Below are 25,160 nucleotides of genomic sequence, written 5' to 3'. Positions count from 1 at the left end.
TTCCACATACATTTAGCGCACCGCGCAACAAACTTTGGGCAAATATTTGCATTTAAAACAATAGTTGCATTTGTTGCGTTGTATATTTGCTTGCAGTATTTTTACGCCACTGCCACCTTGACGATTTCAATCAGACAGCAGCGATAATAAATTCGAAATTCTACGTTGGCGCGTACCGCGCGTCTCGTTGGGACAATGCGTGTCGCAGCCGCAGGAGCCGCAGGAGTCGCAGTGCGTTGACGCACTTTGACGTGCTATCTGTGTAAGATTGTGCGATCGACTTCGCCTTCACAGGCCACAACTCGCGACAGTCGCGAGAAGCGCACCACGGATCGCGGCATCTGGTCGAAGCGCGCGCTCTCGCCGCCTGCGATACTCGCGTTCTTCTCCGCTGGGCGCGTTCGGGTGCAGTTAATGCAGGTATCGCAGCAGGCTGACAGGAGGTGCGCCAGTCAAACAGCTGACACAAAATTATAGTGGTCCACAGCTGCATCCAGCTGAATCGGATGTGAACAGAATGTCCGGCATGTCTCCGTCAGAGGTAAATCCCAAACACACCACAAACGCAAACATCTCTAACCTTGCGCGTTCCTTTGTTTTCGCCTCGAACTTCTCGACGAGTTATACGCACATGCCAATTCACCAGCATTCAACAACATGTTTACCAATTCGTCTAGCGACTCTAACGTGTTTATAATCATCACATTAACCACAATTCAATCTCGCTTTTGCATTAGTTCAATAAATTAGTATAAATTAGTAAGGCTTGGGAGAACCAAGGCCAGCAGTCTGGTTGTCCAGTCTCTAACTTTTACTTCTTCGCCCTCAGAAACGGCTTCAGAAAGAGCTTATGTCACTGCTGAAGGAGCCGCCACCTGGAGTGCTTGTTGACTACGAGCTCGCCGAGCAGAACCTGCTGCAGTGGACAATCCGCATGGAGGGTGTGCCGGGCACGCTCTACGAGGGCGAGTGCTTCCAGCTGCAGTTCAAGTTCACCAATAAGTATCCGTTCGATTCGCCTGAAGTCATCTTCGTCGGCGCCAATATTCCCGTGCATCCACACGTCTACAGCAACGGCCACATTTGCTTATCAATCCTCACAGACGACTGGTCACCGGCGTTATCGGTGCAGTCCGTCTGTTTGTCAATTGTATCTATGCTCAGTAGTTGTAAAGAAAAGGTAAATTGGTTTTTATTTGATTTCAATGAAGAAATTTAGTATTTACTTAATATTTTTGCAGAAACGACCGCCTGATAACGCTTTTTATGTGAAAACCTGCAATAAGAATCCAAAGAAGACTAAGTGGTGGTATCATGGTAATATTTTCACTTAATATTTAATTTTTTTTAAGTAAATGATGAGAACTTTATAAATATTAGTGTTGAGTGTGTTTTTTTCATGTGCTAGAAGTTTTATGTTGATAACTTTCTATTCATTGGTAGAATTTTAAATTCTTTATATGCCTCTTTGTCAATATTGACAATTATGACATATTTTGTGATAATTGGTCCAATGGTCAGGATGACACACACTCAACAAATATTTTCTTGAATCATTTAAGTTCTTTTTAAGGTTAACTGCATGTCTGTATAACTAATTGTTTCTGGTTTGTCTGTTTCAGATGATTCCGTATAATATTTACTTAATATCAATTGTGATGAAATTATTTATAGACACACAGAAGAACTTCTTATCTCTATTGTTTTCTAATGTGTTTCAAAAACGATTCGACGAAATGCAAACAGTTGCATCGCTGTTATCGCAAGTTTATTTAAATAACTTATTAGCGATTTAGTTTCTATCATGATGCATAAATCTATGATTAAATTTTAAGCTATCACTTAATGTTGTTAAAGGATGTTAGATCGCGTTTGCTTCCGCTCAAGCAGCGCGAAGTGTTTCCGTTGCATTACCACGATTACTCCGATAGCATGATAATCGACGAATGGAGTGCTTTCCGGATGGATTTCCTACCTACACACGACGATTCTACGTATTCGTAGAAGTTGAGTTTCACGTTTCGACGCTTTATGAAAAATTATTGACGACGTAATAAGTACATTATTGAACAATGCAAGGCGCCACACGTTGTTATTTCCTAAACAGTTAGTATATAATGACGAAATAAATAAATTGTTCCTGTTGGATAAACACGCAACATGCAAACTATTTTATTTTTCAATCCTGCACCTAGCAATTCCTGTCTCCTGAATGAGGTCCTTGGGGCTTTGATCAAGGAGTTAAAGTACTTGCGGGAATCCTATCTACTTGTTTGACTTGCCGTATTATTCTTCTTAAAATTTTACAAAACAAAACTTTCCATCTCCTTAAATGCCTGTCAGAGAACACATTTTGGCTGAAAAGCAGCGTTGAATTTTTTGGTTAAAATTAATATTGACTGAAAAACAGAGCAGAACTATAATTTAAAATTTATTCCGGTTGAAATGAATTTAAATTTTTATTTACGAATATCTCAGAAACTAAAAGGACTAGAAAGAAAAGGACTTTAGATTCTTGAAGAATTCTCTATGCTAAAATAGAATCCACTCGAAAATCAAACTGCAAAGAGGTAAGTACTTTTTCAAACTATTAAGGGTGATTATTATCCAAACCATCGGTTTAATAACAAAATGTTACTAAGATAATGTATTCAAAATCACGTGTTCTTTAATATTCAGTAATAAAAAAGTCAACTCTCAAATGTTATTTTTCGCATAAGAAATGGTAGAGAAAATGAATAATCCAGTTTATTGCAATTTTCTTGTAAACGAATAAAGTTAAAAGAAAATGGTTTTCAGATTCGTATTCAGTGCATAATTTGAAACTATTTAAAATTTTAAAATGTTTAATTATCCACACTTATGCAATATATGAAAATGGTCGATAACTTAAAAACTAATTATGTCAGCAAATCCAAACCTTAATAAATGGTTTCCTTGCATCATTCTACACCTAGTTACACAGTTTCATGAAAATCAGAGAAGTGGTTCATTTTGTCGTGTTTCGACATCCATCAAGTTTTTCCAAAATATTGATGTTATCAAGAAACTAAATAGAGATTGTTCATCGCATGGGAATTCTCTACCGATTGGCGTTTTCCATTTTGCTCTAGCATAAAAAGCAATTTTTGACCCCAAAAATAGTTAAGTGTAACCTCTTGATGAATTTTGAGTGGCTTTTGGTCAACTTAAGAAAATTAAAAAACTAAATCTGCCATCTTATAGAATTTAGTTATGACATGATAGAAATGAAGGAAATAACTCTGTAACTCTATTACTTTCCGAGAAAATCGCGTCGGAAAAGTGTTTTCCACTACCTTAAAAATACAATTTTTAAATTCTTATCTCGTGTAGAATTGTTTGCTGAACGCAACACCGTTTTCAGTTTTTGTTTATCTTTATTAGTTTCTGAGATAATCAGTAATTAAGTATAGCTTTTTGTACACTTTGTACTTAAAAACTCCTCCTGAGTAAACTATCAGAGGTATTAAATAAAAAGTTGTGTTAATTGGTTAATGAAAAACCTTTGAACAGAATGGTAGCATTTGTTTTTAATAATTAATACAATCACTTACAAAAATGTCAGGCGCCTCCGCCAAATTTTTATTATTTATTTACACCGGGTTTCATTTACTATTATTCTCGAAAACTAAAAGAGAAAAACAAAAATTGACAACAGATCCTTGATTTTTTAAGGATTTTCTTTAAAACAATGAATTTTATTTTTACAAATAACGAAAAAGTTTTCATTCTATTTGCTTTGATTATTCAATAAAAAATTCCAAGGTAAAGGATAAAACCTCTGAATTGCTTTTTCATTCAACTAAGTTAGTTTGAAAGAAATTCCTAACTTTGAACAAGGATTCATTTTTGGAGGAGCGAGAGAGCGCGCAAAACAACAGAGCAAGGCCTGCTTGATCAGCTGATATTCGTTGGTTCGCGCGTTTTTATTTTCGGCTAAAAAGGTGCTAAAGTAGGAAACAGTACTTAGCAATCTTATAATGTTGTCAAAACAAGATGAAATTAAACCAATTAATAATGAAACAGTACACAGAATATGTTCCGGCCAGGTAAACAACTATTTTCATGTTTTTTTGTTGGTTACTTTATAAACAAGAGTAGATTTTCAATTTATTTATTTTTTTACATGTAATAAAATAGTGCTTATATGGCATATGCGTTTTTACTTTTTACTATTACATAAAAACCAACAAATATAATATCTAAGATAAAACTATATTAATAAAGTAATATTATTAACTTTAACATTATCCCCAAATTAGATGGAAGCAATTTATGTTGAACTATTTTTTATATGTTAACAGGTTGTTTTAAGTCTTGCAATTGCTGTTAAAGAACTAGTTGAGAATGCAATTGATGCCGGCGCAACAAATATTGAAATACGGGTGAAAAACTACGGCCAAGATTCAATTGAAGTGATTGACAATGGTTCCGGAGTACAGGAGAAAAATTTCGCTGCTTTAAGTAAGTTCATCAATACATTCAAACACAAAAAATAAAACAAAATTTATATGTTCCTACCGTAGCATTAAAACACTACACATCAAAAATTCGTGAATTTAACGACTTAGAAAACGTCGCGACACTTGGATTCCGTGGCGAAGCTCTTAGCTCACTCTGTGCTTTAGCAGATCTCACAATAATAACCAGACATGAATCTTTAGAACATGCTACAAAAATATGCTATGATCACAATGGCCATATTATATCACAATCCATCACAGCCCGTTCAGTTGGAACAACTGTTCAGCTTTCCAACCTTTTCGCAAGTCTGCCGGTGCGAAGAAAAGAGTTTACGAAAAACTCAAAGAAAGAGTTCAATAAAATGTGCAGCTTATTGTACGCGTATTGTTTAGTCTGCACAAATGTTAAATTTACATGCAGTAATCAAGTGTTGAACAATAAGAACATAATACTTACGACACAAGGAAGCGGCTCAGTCAGTGACAATATCGTTAACATATTTGGCGCAAAGCAAATATCACAACTGCTTCAAGTGCCGCTTGTACTACCAGATGAATCAATCGCGAATGATTTTACCATCAAGAAAGTCCCTGACGAATCACCCTTTGTGTTTGATTTTCATATTTCCAGTGTCATGCATGGAAGCGGTCGATCTGCAGCTGATAGACAGTTTTATTATATTAATTCACGGCCGTGTGAGCCACAAAAACTTGCTAAACTTGTCAATGAAACCTACAGAAGCTTTAATAACAATCAGTATCCATTTGTTTATTTAAATGTTAAAGTATTAAGTAGTTTGGTGGATGTAAATGTTACGCCTGATAAGAGACAGATTTTCTTGGAGCAGGAAAAGCTCTTAATGGCGACTGTTAAGATGAGTCTGCTGGAAGCTTTCAAGAATTTTCCATCAACATATAAAGTCCAGAATCTAAATATTTCTGTTGGTATTACACAAGAGGATAATAAAAGAAAGTATGAAGATGACGATAACAATGATAAGAAAGTTAATGTGAAATCATTCTTGGAGATATTTAAAAAGCAAAAGGTTGCAGGACCGAAAGTAGAGATTATTAAATGTCCTGTTACGCCTAAAAGAGTTCAAAAATGTTTAACAGAGTTTAAAATAGTTAAAAAACGTGAAGAATCACCTGAAAAAGAAATAACTGACACACAAATGGAATTAATTAATGAAACAGCAGTGATGGTTCATGAGTTTTTGAATACTACAAGTGAGTCAGCTTCACCACCTAAAGAAACAGAAGAAAAACCTGCAAAACCGACAAAAGTTGTCTTTGATTCGCCAATAAAAAAACAACCTGCGCAAGCAGAAGAAAACAATTCTGATGTTTTGAATTTCTCACTTGACTCAATCAAAAAAGCTGTGGAGGAAAGCGAGCTTGCCAATGATAAACAAAAAGAGTTAATTGTTAAATTCCGTGCGGATATAGCACCGCAAAGCAACAAAGATGCTGAACTGGAGTTACAGAAACAATTCTCCAAAGATATGTTCAAAGAAATGAACATTATCGGACAATTTAATTACGGATTTATAATTGCAGCGTTAAATCAAGATTTGTTTATCATTGATCAACATGCATCCGATGAAAAGTATAACTTTGAAATGTTGCAGAAAAATACCGTTATTGATAGTCAAATATTAGTCAAGTAAGTAATAACTAAAAATTTAAGTTTCATATTCTTAAACAAAATATTTGCAGCCCAAAACCATTGCAACTCACAGCTGTGGATGAAAATATCCTGCTTACAAATGAAAAAGTGTTTAACAAGAATGGTTTTTACTTTGAGCACAACGAAAACGGTGCTCCTACTGAACGTGTTAAAATGACGAAGATTCCAGTGTCAAAAAGTACGATTTTTGGCAAAGATGACGTCGATGAGATGATTTATATGTTAAAAGTAAGATTATTACTTTGTTTTAATATATAAAAACTTATTAAAGTGTTCTTTTTCGTTTTATATAGGAAGGAGCAGATTTAAATTGCCGCCCTTCGAGAATAAGAGGTATGTTTGCATCGCGCGCGTGCAGAAAATCTGTGATGGTCGGCAAAGCTTTGAATAAAAGCGCGATGAAAAAACTGGTTGATCACATGGGCGACATTGAACAGCCGTGGAATTGCCCGCATGGCAGACCAACGATGCGGCATTTGATTAATATGAATCTCTTGGAATAATTCATTTTATTATTATTATTGGCAAATTAAGTGATTACGATTGTTTTTATTAACTTTTTATCTGAATGATTTACGTTGATTACTTTTTTATACTTATATTACTTGTTTACTGTTTAATTACTTCATTATTATGTAGTTTATGTTGAGAAGACTGAAAATGGTTATATTCCACCATAATTGTGAAATATAAAATTAAATCAATCAACATTTCAAGTTCTTATTTTTTTGGTAATTAATAAAATTTACCAACTTTATCAGCATTTCAGTTTCTTCATTATAAATTCCTTTAAGATCAATAGAAACATGATTGACGAAACATTATTAAACGCTAATTGTTCTGAAAATGTTAAAACCACTGTGCGCCGTACTGATAATCACACCTGGAAGTTGCGGATGCCAGTGAAGTTCCTTTAAATCAGTTTGTCCTTGATGAATGAACAATAATTGTGCTGGCAAATTCTGAACAACAACAACAACAAAAACATGAATCACAAAAACAAATATAAATCAGAGAAAATATACAAAAATAAATAAAAACACTAACCGGTATTTCCGTGGCAGTCTCATTATCCTTCTCAGCCGATAAATCCCACAATGCGATTTGATGATCCGCACCCGCAGAAGCAAACACCGCACCATCAGTAGGATGCCATTCAACGCTTGTCACCGGCGCTGAATGATGTTTAAAGAATGCAACTGGTGTTTTCTGTTGAAAACGACGCAGATCCCATACTTTTAGCACACCGTCGTCACCACCGCTTACGATGAATGGCTCATGCTTGTTCCAGTGAATGACATTCACATCTGAATCGTGAGCGTTATCTGCGGTCAACATGCATGCTTTCTGAGGGGGCGCTCGTGTATCCCAGATTCGTATCGTCTTATCCACTGAACAAGAAGCCATCACGCATCTTTCATTTGGTGACCATTGAATATCCTCCACGGAATCTTTATGACCGATTAGAGGTCGTTGATCTACTGTCCATGTGCCTTCACCAGGGGTCCAGATATGTATATCTTTTTTACAATCTCCTGTTGCCAACATCTGCAAAATAAGTTTAAATTAAAATTTATGAAGTTTAAAATATTTTTTGACTTACTCCTGATTGTGTTTTTGACCAATCCATAGCAAAACCTTCCTTTTGGTGGCCACTAAATGTAAATACAGCTGTTACACTATTTCCTAAATTCTCTTTATTGTATTTCATTAATAATGCATCATTATTGACAACTTCCAATTGTTGATTTAAATTCCATATACTAATCCTGCCCAGTTCACTCCATGAAGCAGCCAGAACAGTGTTATTATATGTAGTGGCTCTAATTCTATTAACACATCCCTGATGCTTGATCAATGCCCCTGCCATTTTGGGCTTCTTTGCTTCATCTTCTTCCTCTTGCTCTGAATCACTCTCATCCTCATCATCATCATCTTCATTATCATTTTTGCTTGTCCTATGTAGATTACTCAATTTCATTACAATAACACTGTTCAAGTGTGCTTGGGATGCCTGTGTTCCAGCCACAACATATGCAGTCATAGGAAATGTTTCTCTATTTTCACCTAAAATTAATTTTAAAAAAATTGCATTACTTCTTTGTAAAATTGGTTTATGTGTTTTTTATTACCTAAATTATCTGCGATGATGTCAAAACTTAAACAGGGTGCACCAGTCTGTGCCTGATGCAACATAACATATGCAGATTGATCACACACCAATTCTTCACCTTCTTCGAGTGGTTTTCCAGGCAAGTATACATCACCATCAGTATTTGTTGCTTTTGTTTCACCATCTTCACCTTCTTCTTCCATATCTTCAGTGTCGTCTTCATCATCCTCGTCTTGCTCCATTATGTCTTCAAATTCTTCCTGCATTTCCGACATTATTGTATTGCTAAATTAAATTTAAGGAAACAATTGGAAACTGCTTTTAAACTATTCATGCAGTATGCACGCACGTGTATATTGAGGTTAGAATCTAATTGAAACATTGGCGCGGTTGCCTATAGGATAAAACAAAATTTAAATGAAACATGTAACAATTGATTAAAAAATAGCATAAAAGCGATTCTTTTCAACTGATATTAAAATATACACTTGATATAATCACAAAAAAGTACAAAAAGTTGTTTGTTTATTCATCGTAGCTAACAGCATATAAAATACATATGATATATATACATCCAGGTGGATACAAAAGTATTACAGATACAATATAATTAAGAGCCAGTACAAATCTTATAGCCTCTATAAAATTCATAAATCAAAATAATAAAAATATAAACTAGGACCTATTAACATTGCGGTTCCGTTTCGAACCCGTCTTCACCTCCTTTACCTTCGACGCAAAGCGCAATGAGTTCACCGATTCATTGTAACATTCTTCAAGCGGCGAAATATTCACAAACATAAGCGTTTTCGAATTGCCCCGAGCGAAGATTGTAACAAATACGTCAACTTAGAATTACGGTAAGGGACATGTTTGTCCTTGTTATGCAACGCAAGCATCACTGTACCCAAAGCGGATAGTGATTTATTAATGTTTTTCGTCTCAGTCATCCGCTCCGAGTTTTTCGCCGACTCCGAGCCAGCCAAATCAACCAAATTGAGCGAACCATTGAAGACGTTATGTTCAAAATACCCACGTACGGAGATTTTCGTCACAGCGTGCGATCGTGAACTGTGCAGATTAAAATTCGTAGCGGCGATCGCCCGATTATTATTCGCTTTTATCATCAACTTCTTGACCATCATGGCGGTGGACACAGTCTCAGTGCATAAATTCGTCACCACCGAACCTTTACCTTCATTGTGCATAATTTCGTGCGATTTCTTCGAATCGGGATTGAGTAAATCTTTGATTGTTTCATTATAAATCTCCATGAAACTAACTTGCACCTCATATACCCATCCGAGTTGCTCTAACTCAGCGATTTTGGTAAACAGCAGATCAACTGATCGTGGAATCATTCCTAAATTATCTCCACTACCTAACATTGTGTATGTTTTGCCTGATCCTGTTTGCCCATAGGCAAATACGCATACATTGTATCCATCCAGCGTACTCTGCACCAACTGTGATAAATCTTCGAAGACTTCCGCTTGTGAGCTCTCAGCAGCAAACACCCGATCAAATGTGAACTCCAACTTGCTTTCGCCTTTATCGCGTCCCATCACAGACTCACGGGATTTCCTCAGTCCGAGTGTATCGTCATCAATGTAATCCATATTACATGGCATGCGGTCTTCTTCATCCGGTTTAATTGGTCGCACACGGCAAAACACGCGTATGTTGCCTTTGAGATCCTGTACGTCGTTGTGTAATTGTCGCCTGAGTTCTTCGTGTTCACGCAGATTTCGTTTGAGGTCTTCTATTGACTGAAGTGCTTCTTGCAGTTGAGTCTTGTGATGTTCATTCTCACGCTCGGTCGCTTGATATTTATCCTGTATGGAAGCAAAGTCGACTTTTAGTTCAGTTTGTTCAGCTTGCAACTTGTTGAATCTCGTTTGAAGCAAGTCATGCATTGATTGTAGCTCTTGAAGGGCATCTTCAACTGATAATTTTTCAGTTTTCAATTGCTCAAGGTCAGAATTCAATGCATTGTGATTTTTTTGTAATTGCTCAAAGTTTTTAATTGATTTGTCTAACTTTGTTTGTAAATCAAGCCCATGCTTTTGTGATACTTCTAATCTACTCTCAGTTTGCCTCAGAGTGTTGATCAATTCGCCAGTACTTACTTTGTACTGCTTTAATTCTTCAAGGAGTTGTTCCTGCTCCTCACATTTGGTTTTAAAGCTAACATTTTCTGCAAAAAAAAAAATTTTACAGTGAAATATTAAATCTAGTAAAATATATTACCATCTTCTAAAATTTCAAGTCTACTCTTTGCTTCTTTGTGAGTAGTGACAAGCACTTTATGCTTATCCTCCAAGGCAGCAAGCCTTCCTTTGAAATCAAACTTTGAGAGTTTGGGTGCTGATGGCACAGCCTTAGTTGTCTCTGCTGTTGTTGCTGCAGGCCGTTTTACAGCAGTCTTTGACGCCGCTGCCAGAGTCGCTGTTCGAGTTAATCCAGTATTCAAACGTGATGTCACATTTGTTGCAGCAACGCGTCCTGCAAGCGGTTTCTTTGCTAGAGTTGAAGTCAAAGCACTGGATTTTATTTTGTTGTGCATAGAAGCTTTGGCAGTTGATACACCAAACGATTTTGAACGTCGGCCTCTTCGTATGGCATGAGATGATGCAAGCACATTGCTTGTGCTGGAGGAAGAAGCTGCTCCTGGTCCTGGTTTGTTGAACGTTACGGTAGGTATTGTAATGTTTGTCGAGTTCTCTTTGAGCACTGGTAGTTTTTTGGCAGTACTTGTTGCACTTCTTATCATAGGAGGTCTTAGTCTGCTCGCAATATTTGTCTTATTCATTTTAGTTAACTACTATGAATTAAACACAAGCAAATAAAATGAAATATACGGTGTAAAAGAACCAATTATTTATCTTGTGTTTGGTGCGGACGCTGCGAACGTTCCGTTAAAAATGCCAATTTGAACTGAACTGTCGTCCTAACGGTCATTTAGAGATCGTTGAAGTTTGAATATGGAAATGTCAAGTTTGGCAACACTGCTAAAGCACATGAACGAACTTACATTACTTTATTTAAAGAATGGTTTTAAATGGTTTAACTTCTTAATTTTATATTATTACATTATTAGTGACTATTATGTATTGTTTAATTTAAAATATTTATTATTTTATATCAAGTTTGTTGTGTTTCTAAATGATTTTACAAATTTTGCAAATACATGCCGCATAAACGCGTGTTGTGTAAGTTGGGTTGCCTATGACAAAATCATGATTTAGGAAAATATTATTACCCGCCAGAAAAAAATGTTCACAATGCAATAAAACGCAGTAACTTCAACAGTAAATTAGTTTTTATTCGATTGTAACAACATTTACATAGTATCGATTCATTTATTTATGTATATGTCATGTAATTGATGCGCTTACAACAATGCCGTTTGTGATCAGCCTCTCTACGCGTTGGTTTTGTGTTCAATTGCATTCAATTCCGAATGTTAATCCCCCCCTTGACCGAATCATACGCTGCAAAACGTCCCCATGGTTAGATATGTATATGGCTAACAAATCAACGTGAATCTTGTTCCTATTTAGTTCTTGAAAGTCGAATATTCACCGCTACTCGTTTTTTTTTTATCGCTAGTAACATACAAAAATGTGTGAACGTGAACATGAATCATGACTCATGCCGAGAGAGAGTTTTTTTCTTTAGTTATAGAGTTAGAGTTAGAGAGATTCATGAAAACTTTTATGCGGCGTTCCATGAAAAAAACGGCAGTGGATTCTGCGAACTTTGACTCCTTCTCGTTTGCGTCTTTAGGGTGCTGCACAAATCGTCTGCTAGCAGTTAACATTCATTGCGGTGTGAATTCGTGTGTACAGAATAAAATTAATATAACAACGTTCAAGCGTACGCACTTTCCAACAAAACGGAATGTTCAAAGTATGTAATAATAATAGTCACAGAATTAAGTTTGTTTTCCACATGAAGGCAAACACAACAATGGCAACATACACACTCAAGTAATCAGTTTGCTCAGCCGGATTATTATAATTACATTATTGTGATTTGCATCAACACCAGTGCGCTGCTTGATTCGTGCGAGTTTTATTCTTTATGTTTTATTGTAATTGCAATCGGCAAAACAATTGCAAATTGATTGTTGCGATTTGATTTTCTGTGTCGATCAGAGTAAAAGCAGATTTGTCGATTTTTCCTCACGTCATTCATCTTTTTTAAATATATTCTAAATATATCTTCATATATTCTGTGTTTGTGTTCTTAATACGTAGTTAAAATCTGTAATTACACATTATACAATTACATTTACATTTATTTATATTATCGTTTTGTAATTTCTTCTTCTTCTGCTTTAAAGTTTGCGAATTGAATTGACTTTCGTGTGTGTGTATCATTCTGTTTCGTGTGTTCGAACAAAAGGAAATCAACGACGTCTGCTTTCACGAAATTAAGATTATAAATTACTGGCGCGCGCGTGACATATGTTTGCGAGTGGCAAAAAGTTGAAAAAATTCGTTGAAGATTTGATTGTGTCATTACGTCTCGTTTGTGCAATGTTCCTACATTAATCACTTCATATTTCTCAACCAAACCAAGACAAAAACAAAATCATTTACAATCAGTGCCGTACTTTTCATTCCTAAGTCACATTTTCCGAATTTACTTCCTCCATTACAACTTTTATAAGATTTCAAACACTACTGGATTACTTTCTCGTCTCATTTCTCAATGTATTGCTAACGTTTTGTTTAAAAATTTATAATTTAAGATTTTTGTTCGTAGTAGTAACTAGTAACCATTCAATTTTTTCAGTGCTTTCGAATTAAAACTATAATAATCTCGATTCAAAAATAATCGCTTCATTACGTTCCCTTCTTTATGCCTTTCACTTGTCGTATTACTCCATTTTTAATATATTTGAGTAGGAATGTGTATAGTATTTGTAATGGGACTTTTTGTTGGTTCATATGTACAAGTTTTACAATTTAGCGACAAAAATTGTCCTTAACGATGCGAATAAAGCACAAAAATGGCAAAATGACTTAGATGCTAGATAATCGTTCACAAAATCATAGTCCATGTCATGCGTTCCACAAAATCACAGACAAAATCATCCCATCTGGTATTGCATTTGGCTGTCGTTGTCGCACACGCACACATTGTTCATCGAAATCAAAGTACAAACGCGTAACGCCACTGCTACGAAGCGGATGCGTTGTGTCGCTTCTGTGAACCGCCGACGTTGTTCTTCATCCCACGTCCACCACTTCCAGTAGTCGACGTGGACATACCACCGCCCCCGGTGAGTAATTTAGTCTCTTCAGTGGGCGAGGAATCTTCCATAGGCGGTGGTGGTGGACAAATATACAGCGGTGTATCGCCCGTGCTGTATTTCACCGCTTGACCATGCCGTGATCCTGCTCCTTGAGAGCGACGCGTTGTCTGCGCCTGCGTTGGTGCCTGCGTTTGCATAATATCATCAAGTAAGAAAAGCGGCGACTTCATTGTCATAGTCATCGCTCGCATTCCACTCTCAGCTTGTTGTTGATAGGCGGGTGGCGGAGGTGGCAGGCGCGTTACTCTACGATGTGGCGCCACCGTCGCCATGCCACGCACCGCAGGCGGTGAAGACATTCTTTTATGTGGCGAGGATTCTCCACCACTGCCTTGTCCATCAGCGCCACCAGCCGAAGCACCATCGGAGATAAGCCGCTCACTTTCCGGATCTGTCGCACTGCGATACCCGCTACTGTCGGACTTCTTCAGGATGGACTTGGAGCGTCGATTGCTCTCCAGCTGCGGCGAGGCGCGCGAATCGATCGAGTCGACTGACAGCGACGATTTACTGCTGCTATTTTTACCTACAACGTTAGAAAACGTATATAAAACCCTCACCATACACGCCCACTTCCTACAAGCTAACATAACCTAATTCACTTCCTTGCGGCAAAATAGATATTAATATATTCTTCGAAATTAGCATTTGTAAGAAAGCAACAGCAAAGATATATGATTACGGCCGTTATTAATGTACGCCATTCTTTTGTTGCAGGCCATAAAATAGGTTATGTACCTGAACGCGAGCCAATGCTGCTCTGGATGCCAAACAAGTGCTGATTGATAATGCGCGTCGCCGACGCCAGGCCGCGCGTTGGCATAAAGGACGTGCGCTTCTTTTTCGTCGGCTCCTGCGAGAGACTCTCCTGCGAGTCGCGATTCTCCAACGAATCACCGAAACGCGCCTTCAGCCGTCCATGACTCTGCACATACATTACAATAAATAAATAATAATTACCATGAGGAACATAAATAACAAAGAATAATGATTATTTCTGACCTGCTGGAAGCGCGTCCTGCGCTGTCGTTGTGGTAATGGCGATTCGTTGAGACTCACACGGCTCCCTCTATCGAGCGCGGCGAAATCTCGATAATGGTCGTCTAATGGCGACGCAGCCAAGTTCCGCAACGCCGTATCACCGGAAGCGGACTTCTTAACGCCGCCAGCAGGCCGCACCGCCTTCGGGGCATCCGGACTATTCTCACCGCTCTTGTCCAGTGGGTTTACATAGAGATTACTATCAATAGCACAACTCCCATCGGCGATGTCAGATGTCAAATCGCCCTGCGAGAGGAACGGATGCGTTGGGCAACTGGCGAATGTATCCGAACTATCCATACTGCCCATTTCAGCATTATTGTTGTTGTTGTTATTACTCGCGTGGTTATTGTTAGCCCCGTTATTGTTATTGTTATTAAGAGCGTGTATACTGTACGGCAGGAGCGGTTTGCGCACGTCCACTTCATCAAAGAATCCAGCTGCGTTCATCAGATCAGCACTGCGCAGCTGTCGCATCTCGAAACACACCGGCTGCCGGAAGTCGCTGGTGCCGGTCGGCATCAATCCTTCAGCGTCGACGAAGTCCTTATACTCCTGCGTGACAAGACAAGAAGACACCAGCCGTGCAGAAACGAATTTCTCGAGCGCAAATTCATTGGTTTTAGATAGTATTAAGTAATATTATCATGCAGGGATTGCGTAAATGTGTTTCGTCAACAAAGTACACTTTATCTCAATTGAATTACACATTGAATTAATAAAAGAACCAACACACAAAGAAAGTCAAACGAGCAAGTAATGTAGTAAACTGTAATAAATAGTTCTATAAATGGTTAATAGTGGCGTGCGTGCAATGGCGGATTATTCGTGTTTGGATGGAGCTCGAATTATGAATAATGCCTACTGCCCTAATGCGCTATTCTACAACTATAGAACTGTATACTTGTTGTGCGGCAGTGGCGTGCAGGTCGGTCGAATTTTATTATCACATCATCATGCTGCTTTCGGGGGCCCGCCATTAGATATTCATGAGCGCGCTCGCGATGACACCGACGACCGGTTAACTGTTTGCGTCGCTCGTTTGTTTTTGTTATTGCAGGTTATGTCTGAGAAGCAAAACAAATCAACCACAAACGACCAAAAAAACAAACGAAATAAAATGATATTCTCGGGGTTTGATGGTTAGTGGAGTAGTTTGGGTAAGTATTTTGGAGATTTCAAACTCACCTGATGCATATATCGCTAATTGATGTGTATGTTTGTGAATATTGTGATGGAAGAGGAGGCATCTCGATATTTGGCTTGTTTGTTTGTTTGTATAGTTTATTCACGCGGGTATTTAGTGATTGGTCGTGGCCGCCGTGCGCTTGGTCGGCCGCAGGGGTATGCACTCTCCTCGGCAGCGTCCTTTGCATTCCTGCAAATTCGACGCCGCGTTACGCACATGTATCACAACTCAACTCGACTCAGATCTCAGCGCTTCAAGGGTGGCGGAGTAGGCGGTTCATTCATGATTACAGTTTGAATCTTGCACAAAATGGCACAATGAGCGCGCGCTCTCCCGCTGTTTAAGCTGTTTGCGAAAAAGCTCCGCTCGTTAGCTGGCCGGGAGACACTCCACACACAGAAGGAGCGCGAGAGAGCGAGAGATAGAGATACGACAGTTAGATAACTAGCGCACATTTGTTAGACACTTAAAACTTAAAGCCGAGATTAACACAAAACAAACGAGAGTAAAAAATCATAATCATAATAAACCTAGGACATGTTTTGTTTTTGAAGTTTTTGGTATTAAAAATTAATTTTTAATGTTTTTCGCCGACCAGCTTCGAAATTCGAGGCTATTTTACGTCGTAAAATATTATTTCAACATAAAATTAACTTTTTAATTGCACAAAGTGCTATTTAACCATACTTTAACTCAATTACATGCTGAACGTATGCAATTTAACATACACAATTTGCTAAACTTCTTATAATCAATTTTTTTGATATTTATTATTAGTTGATCAGCGAAAAACTCATTGGCAACACTTGCAAAATGCTTAAAAAGTCACTTTCTGCATGTGTTGTCTCCTATACAAGATAAATTTGTTGTTTATTTGTTTATAGAATTGTTTATTAACTTGTATGTGACAAAAAATGTATTCTGGTGTTTGAAACGAAAGAAAAAAAACACGTGGAGTTAAAATTTTTGGTCGTTTGGTATAGATAGCGTCTCACAGTCACCGAATTGTCCAATTAATAGCGTACAGCTTACAAAAAACAAGCGCACACACAAGAGAATCATTACTCAATACACATACAGAGCTAGAATATACAAACAACAATTCTAGGAACAACCACAACAAAAACACAAGACAAAAACCACACAATCAAAAAGTCAAATCATGCGCATCGTCCAACATGCTCACAAAATATTAATTTGTACATGATAAATTTATATTTGCACACAAATAATAATAATTCAACCAGAAATTATTAAAAATTTCATAAATTATTATTATTTGCACGTTTAAATCGATTAATTCGATTGATAATGATCATGATAAATGAAAATGAGAATGAAATATGAATTTGAAACGTTGGTAAATTTTCAAAATGGCTGTCGATTGATGGTAATGCCTGATGGATAATAATGTACGAGTAGATACCTTCGAGGTGCAAAAGCAACATTCGAATTCGCTAGGCAACTCGTCAATTTTGTCGACCTTATTATTCTTGTTCGAGTCGGTATTTTTGCTGTCCGCCTAACACAGCCCATCAGAGACAGAGAGACAGATCCAAAAACAGAAAGAAACAGAAAAATCGGGTAGCACACTAGTTGCATTCAACCGCCATTCAAAAAATAATCAAAAAATCAGGACCGAATTTAGGTAATTACCACTTTTAATTACGTGGGTAGATTTAATTTTTCAACAATTAAAAAAAAACAAAATATATACAATTTTGGGTTGATTTTGGTGCAATTTTAGGTTATGTTATATAAAAATTATACGAAACATCAAATCATCCCACTGATGCAATTTTTTCTGTGTTAAAATGTTTAATATAATTAATTAAAATAAACTCACCCCTGGAGATATGTATCCTTTGGGAGTGGGGGGCAGGAGGACTGTTTCGTCCTGTGCGAGCGGCGCCATTGCACACAACTGCAACTGATGCTCTTCAGGCGGAGCAAGATCCACCAGGCGTTGTTGTTGTTGCTGTTGTTGAAGTTGGTGCTGTTGCTGTTGTTGCAATTGCTGTTGATACAACTGTTGCTGTTGTCGTTGTTGTTGTTGGTACGCCTGCTGTTGCTGCTGCTGCTGTTGGAACTGTTGCAGCTGGTGCACCTGCTGCTCGTGGTCGTCGTGCTGTTGCTGCACCTGCTGCTGCTGCTGGTGCTGATTGAGCGCCTTCTGCGAGCCGACGGGCGACACTGGAACTGGAGGTCCATCATTGATTGGAAGACAGGGTGCTTGGGAAGAGTTGCTACGTCTATGGCGCAACGCTACATCGCTGAACGGCTGATGGGCGTGACCTGATTGCGCGAGTGGGGGCGGCGCCGCCGTCGCCGCGTGCTGCTGCTGGAGGAGTGGCTGCTGGGCGGTCGCCGTCGGCTGATAGTCGCCGCCCTCGCTACCGCTAATCCCGTCCATCCCCGGTATGTTGTGGCCTGGGCGAATCAGAGGAGAAGGACACACGTTTTTCGGTCAGCTAACACCACACTCAATCGATTCACAGAGAGAAGAGAGAAAGAAAGAGAGAGAGAGATGAAAAAATTTCAAAACAAAACGTGAGAGCGAGTTGGTAAATAAAAATATTGCTACCATGCTACCATCGAAGGTACACGTGATTCTTAATCAATCGTCTAAATAAATAAATGAATATAAATATATTCAAAGCGATGAACTTTGCCGAGCAATTTGGTTCGAAATCATAAACAAACAGAAACGTGTGAAGTACGTGTCCAAAGTTCACACATTCCGATAAAAGCTTGCAAACGAAGAGGCGTGGCCAAGCTCAACGACCAGCCACGCCCCTTTTTATTGAAATAAATCGTAATTTCGAGGAATGCCAAGTATGTGATGGTAGAATATTTATATATATAAAATTGTATTTGTGGAAAGTTGACGTGAAACGCAAAGAAGCGGCGAGAAACAAATTAAATATTTAGCACTGTTGTTGGTTTTTTTTTTTTCGATTTATGTTTTCATTTGTCATCCAGCTCGTATACATGTGGTGTTCATGTACAATATTATTAAAAGTTTTTTTACACATCGATCGTGAGTGAGTTTAGCGTCCATTGATTGCTCGAAACAAACACGACACGAGAACAAACAGAAAAGAGCAAAGTGATAGAAAGTGTGCGTATCTTTGATTTGATTTTTTTTTTTGGTTTTGCTATGGCGAGTTTCGGCGATTGTCTTCATTTCCACCGATCAGGGCACTCTTTTCACCTGGGGAAGAAGACAAATCGTCTTAAAACTCTTCCTCTGAGAAAGATGCGGAGAAACGCAAGAAAGATGCAAAGCGAGCAAGAGTGGGCGGCGCTAGCTAAGGGGGTGGGGTGTTACCTGTTGTGCGGTTCCATTCGCATCGGCACGGAACTAAAGAGCTAAGCTAACGTAATGAGGTGTGTGTGTGTGTGGGTGTGTGGAATGAATATACGTGTGTGAGATAGAGTGTGGTCAGCGTAGGCGTGTCGCAGTTGGTGTAGTGGGTGTGGTGGTGGTGGCCTCGCCTGTGGAGAGAGCGATGATAGCGCGCGCGCACACCATTCACGTCACATCGAACACAAACGAACATCGAACGAACGAACAAGCGCAAGGGGCGAGGCGTGTGGACGCGCCATGCGTGTATGTGTGGGTGTTGCCGGCGGTCGACACGCCCCGCGCGCCCCGCCTGCGACGTACCTGTGTCGACGATGACGTCGATGAGGTCCATGCTCTTGGCGAACGCGTCGCGCAGATTGATATGGTGGAAGGAGACGATGCTGCCCTCGCGCTTGGCGCGCTCGAGCGCCTCGCGCCGCTTGAGGGCCTTCTCGCGGCGCATCTGGTTCTTATAGAATTCGGCAAAATTGTTAACGATGATAGGAATGGGCAACGCAATCACCAAGACACCGCAAATACAACATACACTTCCTATGACCTTCCCGAGCGGCGTCGTCGGATAAATGTCACCGTAGCCGACGGTGGTCATCGTGATGCCCGCCCACCAGAAGGTCTCCGGTATACTGATAAACTTCGTATCTTTTTCTTCCTTTTCGGCAAAATAGGCCAGCGAGGAGAAGATGAGCACGCCCATCGCGAGGAAGAGCATCAGCAGGCCGAGCTCCTTGTACGAGTTGCGCAGCGTGAAGCCGAGCGACTGCAGGCCGGTGGAGTGGCGCGCCAGCTTGAGGATACGCAGGATACGCATGATGCGGAACACCTGCACCACGCGGCGCACGTCCTGGAACTGATCGGTGGCGTTCTTGTTCGTCTCGAGCAGAAATAGCGAGACAAAGTACGGCAGGATGGCGAGCAGGTCGATGACGTTCAGCCCGCCCTTGAAGAACTTCCACTTGTTGGGCGAGGCGCCGAAGCGCAGGATGTACTCGAGCGAGAACCACGTGATGCACACCACCTCCACCATCGCCAGCTGCGGGTTGTCCATGGGCGCGCCCGCCTCGTCCAACATCTGCATGCTCGGGATCGTGTTGAGCGTGAGCGCGATCGTCGACAGGATTATGAACAAGATGGATATGATGGCGATCACCTGCGACAACAACGACACACTACATCCTCCCGCCATTCCAAATGCCCTCATGTTGCTTGCTCAGTCATCATCTCAGCGCGGGACGGACACGCTACGTGTACTCGTGTGGAACTGCCACTGGGCATCTCAAACGGGGACGGATCCGGGCATGGGAGGGGCTACTAATCAACTACTAACTACCTACCAAGAGCACCAAAACACTAGTTACAGACAATGATGCCAACCGTGGGAATTTTTATCCCCAAATTCAAGAACTAGGAAATTTGTGAAAGATATTTGGGGACTAATATTGTTTAGGTTGGCATCACTGGTAGTTATAGGTTATAACGGAACACATTAGTTATAGGCAGTGATACCAACTTTAAAAATTTAGTCCCTAAATGAAGTAACAAGCAACTTCAAGGTTGGCATCACTGGTTATACGGTTTATAACCGCTAACATCACTAGTTATACGCAGTGATGCCAACTTAGGAATTTTAGTTCTGAAACTAATAGATTTTAGGAGAAAGAGGGTCATAATTATTAATTGTTAAATTTAAAACAAAGTTGTTAGTTACAACACGTATAACTCAAGAACGGCTGCACAGATTTTGATGATCTGTAGCTTTTTGGGTTTGTCTCAGCCCAGAATAGCGGAATGATTACTAAAATTTAAAAAATTCTAATTTAAAGGGTCTTAAACAAGGGATTTTAACTGGTATAGCAATTCTATCATAGTTATACCTAAATAAATGAATCTTAGATGGCGTTAAAATGCAATATTAGCATTTTTCGTTAGAAAATTACATTTTTTTAAATATTTGGGAACAAAAACCCTTATAGGTTGGCACCACTGGTTACAGGTTATAACCGGAAACGGACGGATGAGGTGGTGGTGAGGCATTGCGTTCAGCTGGTAACAAAGCGGAAATACACAGCGTTGAATCCAAAAAACAAAAACAAAAAACCAACAAAACACAAAAACAAAACGTGAACATAATGAGTGGAAGAAAAAGAGCTCCGTGTGTTATCAGTGACATCATCTTCGTGTATCGTGTGAACTTTTCAAATACGTTCTCAAAGTGAGACAGAGAATAAGAGCAACAACATCAACACATCAATTAGAGAGTGCGAGTTTCGGTCACATGTCCCGTCCGTTCGTGATCGCACTGGCTATACATATTCATATATATATGTATGTATATAAAATATTCATTAAGATTTCATCTCATCATCATTAGCAACTTAGCAACATTCAGGTATTGAAATAGGAAGCAATGTACAATAGCTCGAACCCCTCGTGCCACTCGCAACCAGTCTACGCTAATCGGCTATCTGCGCGTCCAAATGATATTCAGAACGTAAATTTATAACAAAACGCCACGCCCACGCCGCCCGCGTCACCCCCACCCACTTTTGCGGAAAGAGAGTGGGGAGCTAGGCGGGCGCGCAGAGGCATTCTCCCTCTCCCAAAAAATTCTAAGACATAGCGAACGCAAACCCCATCTATGGTAAGTATGCCAAACCAAGCAAACTGGACTAAGTAAAAGCGCGACGACACATGTAGCGATTAGAAGGCTCGATTATGAATGGCACATCTAAATTTGGCTAAGGAGGTTCGCGATTGCGCGGTCTGGTTATTGCGTTATGCCCATTGCGTCTGCCACCAACATGTACAAAATATGATTATTAGTAAATTATTTTCAGCGATTGGTCAAAGAGACGACATCGAACGATTGAAATCAGAGACACAGCCAAAGAGAGAAACAGAGAGATAGAAGAGAAATATTCAGCAAGCGTCCTTCGGCCGTCGATAGAGCGGATCTAGAACAGTCTTCGCAGGTTTGGTTTAATTCTTGGTTTAAATCATGTTAGCATCACACCACATTCACACGCACACATACGTTGTGATAAACATTTATATAAAAATTATTGTGTTGTTAGTTAAGTAGTAAAAAAAGATTATTTTTTTGGTATTTGTGTATATATATATAGCTTTTGTTCTGATTTGGTATTCCATGTCATGCAAAGCTAGCTCGTTTCAAATGATGATTCGGGTCGGAAAATTTTAATCGTGCTCTATTATGTTTCTGTATCTTTTTTCTCGTTTCAGTTACTTACTACTACTCCTAGGCTTAAAGAATTTCTATATCGCTATCGACTTGAACACAAATGTATTATAACAAAGGTATAGTATAGGTATAGATAAGTCTGGCCTGTGGCGGGGTACTCACCCGCGCCGTGATGGACGTTGTGGGTTTTTCCAGTGTGTCCCACAGCCATTTTTGGTACTGCGAGCATTTATCCTCGCCGAATTCCTCTTCGTCGCGTTGTCGGAGAGATTCGGCTTCCTTTCGCATTTCCTCGTGTACGTGTTCCTTACGCTGGTGATACTTGTGCTGGCAGCATGATTCGAGGTACAGCTCATCAACACCCCAATACTCAAGGTCATCGGAGAACGCCAGCACGCACATCTCGTCGACTAAATGGAGTTTTCCGGTGCGGTAGAAGTTCAGGATGGAGCTGAACGATTTCGGGTGGCGGTCGAAGAAGTACTCGTTGTCGATGAGCGAGTAGTCGTCGCACAACTCGCTGAGCGTCTCGTGCGTGTTGCAGTCGCGCAGGCGCCCGAGACGGGTATGCGGAAGACGGTCGAGCGTGCGCCAGAGGACCTCGTGGCGCACGCCGCCGACGTTAATGCACACGCGCCGATTGACGGCCTTGGAGCGCATGATCATGAACGGCTCCGGTGGCAGCGAGGACATCGAACGCGAGTACGGACGCTGCATCGGCAGCGGAAGCGCGGGCGGCGGTGGCGGCGAGGAGGTCGGGTACATTCCCCCCTCGCCGCCCCCGCCGCCCGCCGCTGAGTCGTCCCACCGCACGGCCAGTCCATCGCCGTCGCGATCGCCCACCATCTGCTGATGCTGCTGCGGGTGGTGCGCGTGCGCGTCGCTGCTAGCCGTGCCGGTAGGTCTCCCAAGCCCTCATCCGCCGCTACCTTCGCCGCCACTTCTTTGTGTCATCCTGATCTGCAACAGTACGGAATCATCACGTCAACATCTGGTTTTACTCAAGTGTTCCAGCAAGTGGCACTCTCTCATCCTTATCAAGTATCTCAACGCACGCTAACTCGACTAACAAAGCAACATTAGCCATAGGCACGAAATGACATCGCATGGGTAGCACTATCGTGTCGCATCACGACAGGAGGTAGGGAGCGATAGGCAATCTCCCTCGCACGAGAGACACAACAGACGCGTGGAGAGCAGGAACATTCCGGATGTGCCGGATGCTCCAAGTTGCAACCTCTGATGTTTCAAACACACTCAACACAATTAACTACACTATTAATTCAAACATGTGTTTGTATCATAACCTAAACACACACGAAAAAACTGTTATTTGACAGTTGTGTGTATACTTGGTTGCATAAGGTATTACGCATATACAATATTCACCGTTTCCAATTTTCTCGTCTCGATACGTTTTCTCGACTTCCTAGGAAAGTCCAGCGATCGATAAAACGCAAAGGTAATTAATTTTCTATCATGTTGCCGACGTGCGCGCTGCGCGTCGAACGCACACGAAAATCCATATCATCGAACGGAACGTCTCCATTCGTGAAGGCGCAGCACAATGTCGCACACACGCATTCATTATTCAACGCGCGATTAGTAATTCATGTACAGCAACATTGCCATCCTGTCCTGTTTACACACTTCTCAAATTTCATCCGCGTGAAATATTAGCACCCAGCTATTTTTATATTTTACTTCTATGTAAATTACTTAAAAGAAATTCGTTTTAAGCAAAATTAGAAAAGAAAAAAGTTGGTTATCTAATGTGTGCTATGCATGCACATGTCTCAACGCTGACACGCCGCCATCTTGTACATCGCTAAATCACCCAACACGCAATCAGTTAAAAACTAAGGCTCACATGTTAAAATATGTAAAACAAACCAAGTTGGTGGTGCTTGATGCATCAAACAAACTGTGCTAACATTAATTACTCGCGTTTAACCTCCAAGAGAGACTCAAGATTAATTTCTTTCTTTTGATTCCTGTGACTTGACTGCAGTCGGGGTATATATGTGTGTGTGGAGTTGTAGAATGTGGAGTGGATTATAACGACATGTTTGTTTTTTTTCTTTTTCTCGCTTGGATGGCAGAGGGCCAACCCTGAAGCAGTATTTCGCGTCGTTATTATTCGGCGCCTCTTTGGGTTTTTCTTTCGCATCGTATAACTCATTGCGCGGAGGGTTTTTAGGCGAAAACAAAAACATCATTTATGCGGGGTGGTCACCTGCCAAACGGGTGCCAAGTCCGTTTGCCGATTTCGCCGCGGAGTGCGCCTTCATAAATTCTAACAAACTGCTGGCACCGAACTAAAAAAATACTACGAAGAAAGAATTATGTACGGACGAAAGTTTGCGGAGAATTGACAAAAGGATCACGATTGATTGCGATCTGAATTTACATTTACTATCGCAATGCGGATATGTAAAGATTTAAATTCGTGTTAGTTACAGCATTTATAACTCAAGAAAGAGTGAACTGATTTTGATGATCAAAGATTTTTTGGATACGTCTTCACCCCAATTAGCAAAATAATTATTAAAATATTAAAAATTATACATTAATGTGTGTTAAATAAGGGATGACAATTAGTATAGGGATTCAATCATATTTATAACTAAATAATTGAATCAGAGATGGCGCTTAAGTGCATTATAATCTTTTTCGTTTTTTGTTTTTTTTTGTTTACTTGGGCAACAAAGCAAAAATTAATTACGTTTTTACTAAATTAACGGGGAT

At 39.9% G+C, this 25,160-nt stretch overlaps 5 protein-coding genes across 9 annotated transcripts in view; 2 read left to right on the top strand and 3 right to left on the bottom strand.

Moving 5' to 3' along the window:
* Positions 1-42: 42 nt before the first annotated feature.
* LOC135793140 (ubiquitin-conjugating enzyme E2 W-like) lies at positions 43-2,159 on the top strand. The gene is made up of 4 exons (XM_065303950.1): positions 43-541; positions 830-1,180; positions 1,242-1,317; positions 1,623-2,159. Exons 1-4 carry the CDS (start codon positions 518-520, stop codon positions 1,634-1,636), a joined length of 465 nt encoding a protein of 154 aa, XP_065160022.1. The 5' UTR covers positions 43-517; the 3' UTR covers positions 1,637-2,159.
* Positions 2,160-3,907: 1,748 nt separating this feature from the next.
* Pms2 (mismatch repair endonuclease PMS2) lies at positions 3,908-6,884 on the top strand. The gene is made up of 5 exons (XM_065305178.1): positions 3,908-4,070; positions 4,326-4,485; positions 4,548-6,150; positions 6,204-6,402; positions 6,468-6,884. The coding sequence occupies exons 1-5, from the start codon at positions 4,002-4,004 to the stop codon at positions 6,675-6,677; spliced, it is 2,241 nt and encodes a 746-aa protein (XP_065161250.1). The 5' UTR covers positions 3,908-4,001; the 3' UTR covers positions 6,678-6,884.
* On the bottom strand, positions 6,879-8,674 carry l(2)09851 (WD repeat-containing protein 1 l(2)09851). Its single transcript, XM_065305179.1, has 4 exons — positions 8,307-8,674; positions 7,778-8,241; positions 7,222-7,722; positions 6,879-7,136 (listed from the first exon to the last, which is right to left on the bottom strand). The coding sequence occupies exons 1-4, from the start codon at positions 8,560-8,562 to the stop codon at positions 6,999-7,001; spliced, it is 1,359 nt and encodes a 452-aa protein (XP_065161251.1). The 5' UTR covers positions 8,563-8,674; the 3' UTR covers positions 6,879-6,998.
* Positions 8,675-8,795: 121 nt separating this feature from the next.
* On the bottom strand, positions 8,796-11,236 carry LOC135794362 (protein claret segregational-like). Its single transcript, XM_065305592.1, is given in 4 exon segments — positions 8,796-9,108; positions 9,111-10,122; positions 10,417-10,484; positions 10,538-11,236. Coding segments are annotated over 4 exon segments (1,788 nt in total). The 5' UTR covers positions 11,100-11,236; the 3' UTR covers positions 8,796-8,962.
* A 355-nt stretch (positions 11,237-11,591) lies between these two features.
* The window catches only part of LOC135794792 (potassium voltage-gated channel protein Shab-like), a 32,538-nt gene continuing 18,969 nt past the window's right edge, over positions 11,592-25,160 (bottom strand). For 2 of the 5 annotated variants that reach the window (XM_065306184.1, XM_065306185.1), the window contains 7 exons: positions 22,575-23,372; positions 19,514-20,360; positions 17,690-18,273; positions 17,270-17,365; positions 14,616-15,209; positions 14,352-14,538; positions 11,592-14,139 (listed from right to left, as the gene is read on the bottom strand). In XM_065306184.1, the coding sequence (XP_065162256.1) occupies positions 13,478-14,139; positions 14,352-14,538; positions 14,616-15,209; positions 17,270-17,365; positions 17,690-18,273; positions 19,514-20,360; positions 22,575-23,258 (3,654 nt within the window). In that variant the 5' untranslated portion in view covers positions 23,259-23,372 and the 3' untranslated portion in view covers positions 11,592-13,477. The remainder of the gene's footprint in view (positions 14,140-14,351; positions 14,539-14,615; positions 15,210-17,269; positions 17,366-17,689; positions 18,274-19,513; positions 20,361-22,574; positions 23,373-25,160) is intronic. The other 3 variants (XM_065306186.1, XM_065306188.1, XM_065306187.1) reach the window with 3 other exon arrangements.

Source organism: Atheta coriaria, unplaced genomic scaffold (assembly GCF_025399875.1).
Source record: "Atheta coriaria isolate IRGN ID8LTWV9N9 unplaced genomic scaffold, Caltech_Dcor_3.1 hic_scaffold_6_pilon, whole genome shotgun sequence".
NCBI classification, from domain to species: Eukaryota; Metazoa; Arthropoda; class Insecta; order Coleoptera; family Staphylinidae; genus Dalotia; species Dalotia coriaria.
Note: the sequence above shows the minus strand (reverse complement) of the source record. Positions and strands in the feature narration are given on the sequence as shown.

Bases quoted from the DNA above. Each gene is read 5' to 3' on its own strand.
- LOC135793140 (XM_065303950.1), top strand. From the start codon at position 518: ATGTCCGGCATGTCTCCGTCAGAG. The intron at 542-829 runs GTAAATCCCAAA...CTTCGCCCTCAG, and splicing joins CCGGCATGTCTCCGTCAGAG to AAACGGCTTCAGAAAGAGCT. The intron at 1,181-1,241 runs GTAAATTGGTTT...ATATTTTTGCAG, and splicing joins TCAGTAGTTGTAAAGAAAAG to AAACGACCGCCTGATAACGC.
- Pms2 (XM_065305178.1), top strand. From the start codon at position 4,002: ATGTTGTCAAAACAAGATGAAATTAAACCAATTAATAATGAAACAGTA. The intron at 4,071-4,325 runs GTAAACAACTAT...ATATGTTAACAG, and splicing joins ACAGAATATGTTCCGGCCAG to GTTGTTTTAAGTCTTGCAAT. The intron at 6,403-6,467 runs GTAAGATTATTA...CGTTTTATATAG, and splicing joins AGATGATTTATATGTTAAAA to GAAGGAGCAGATTTAAATTG.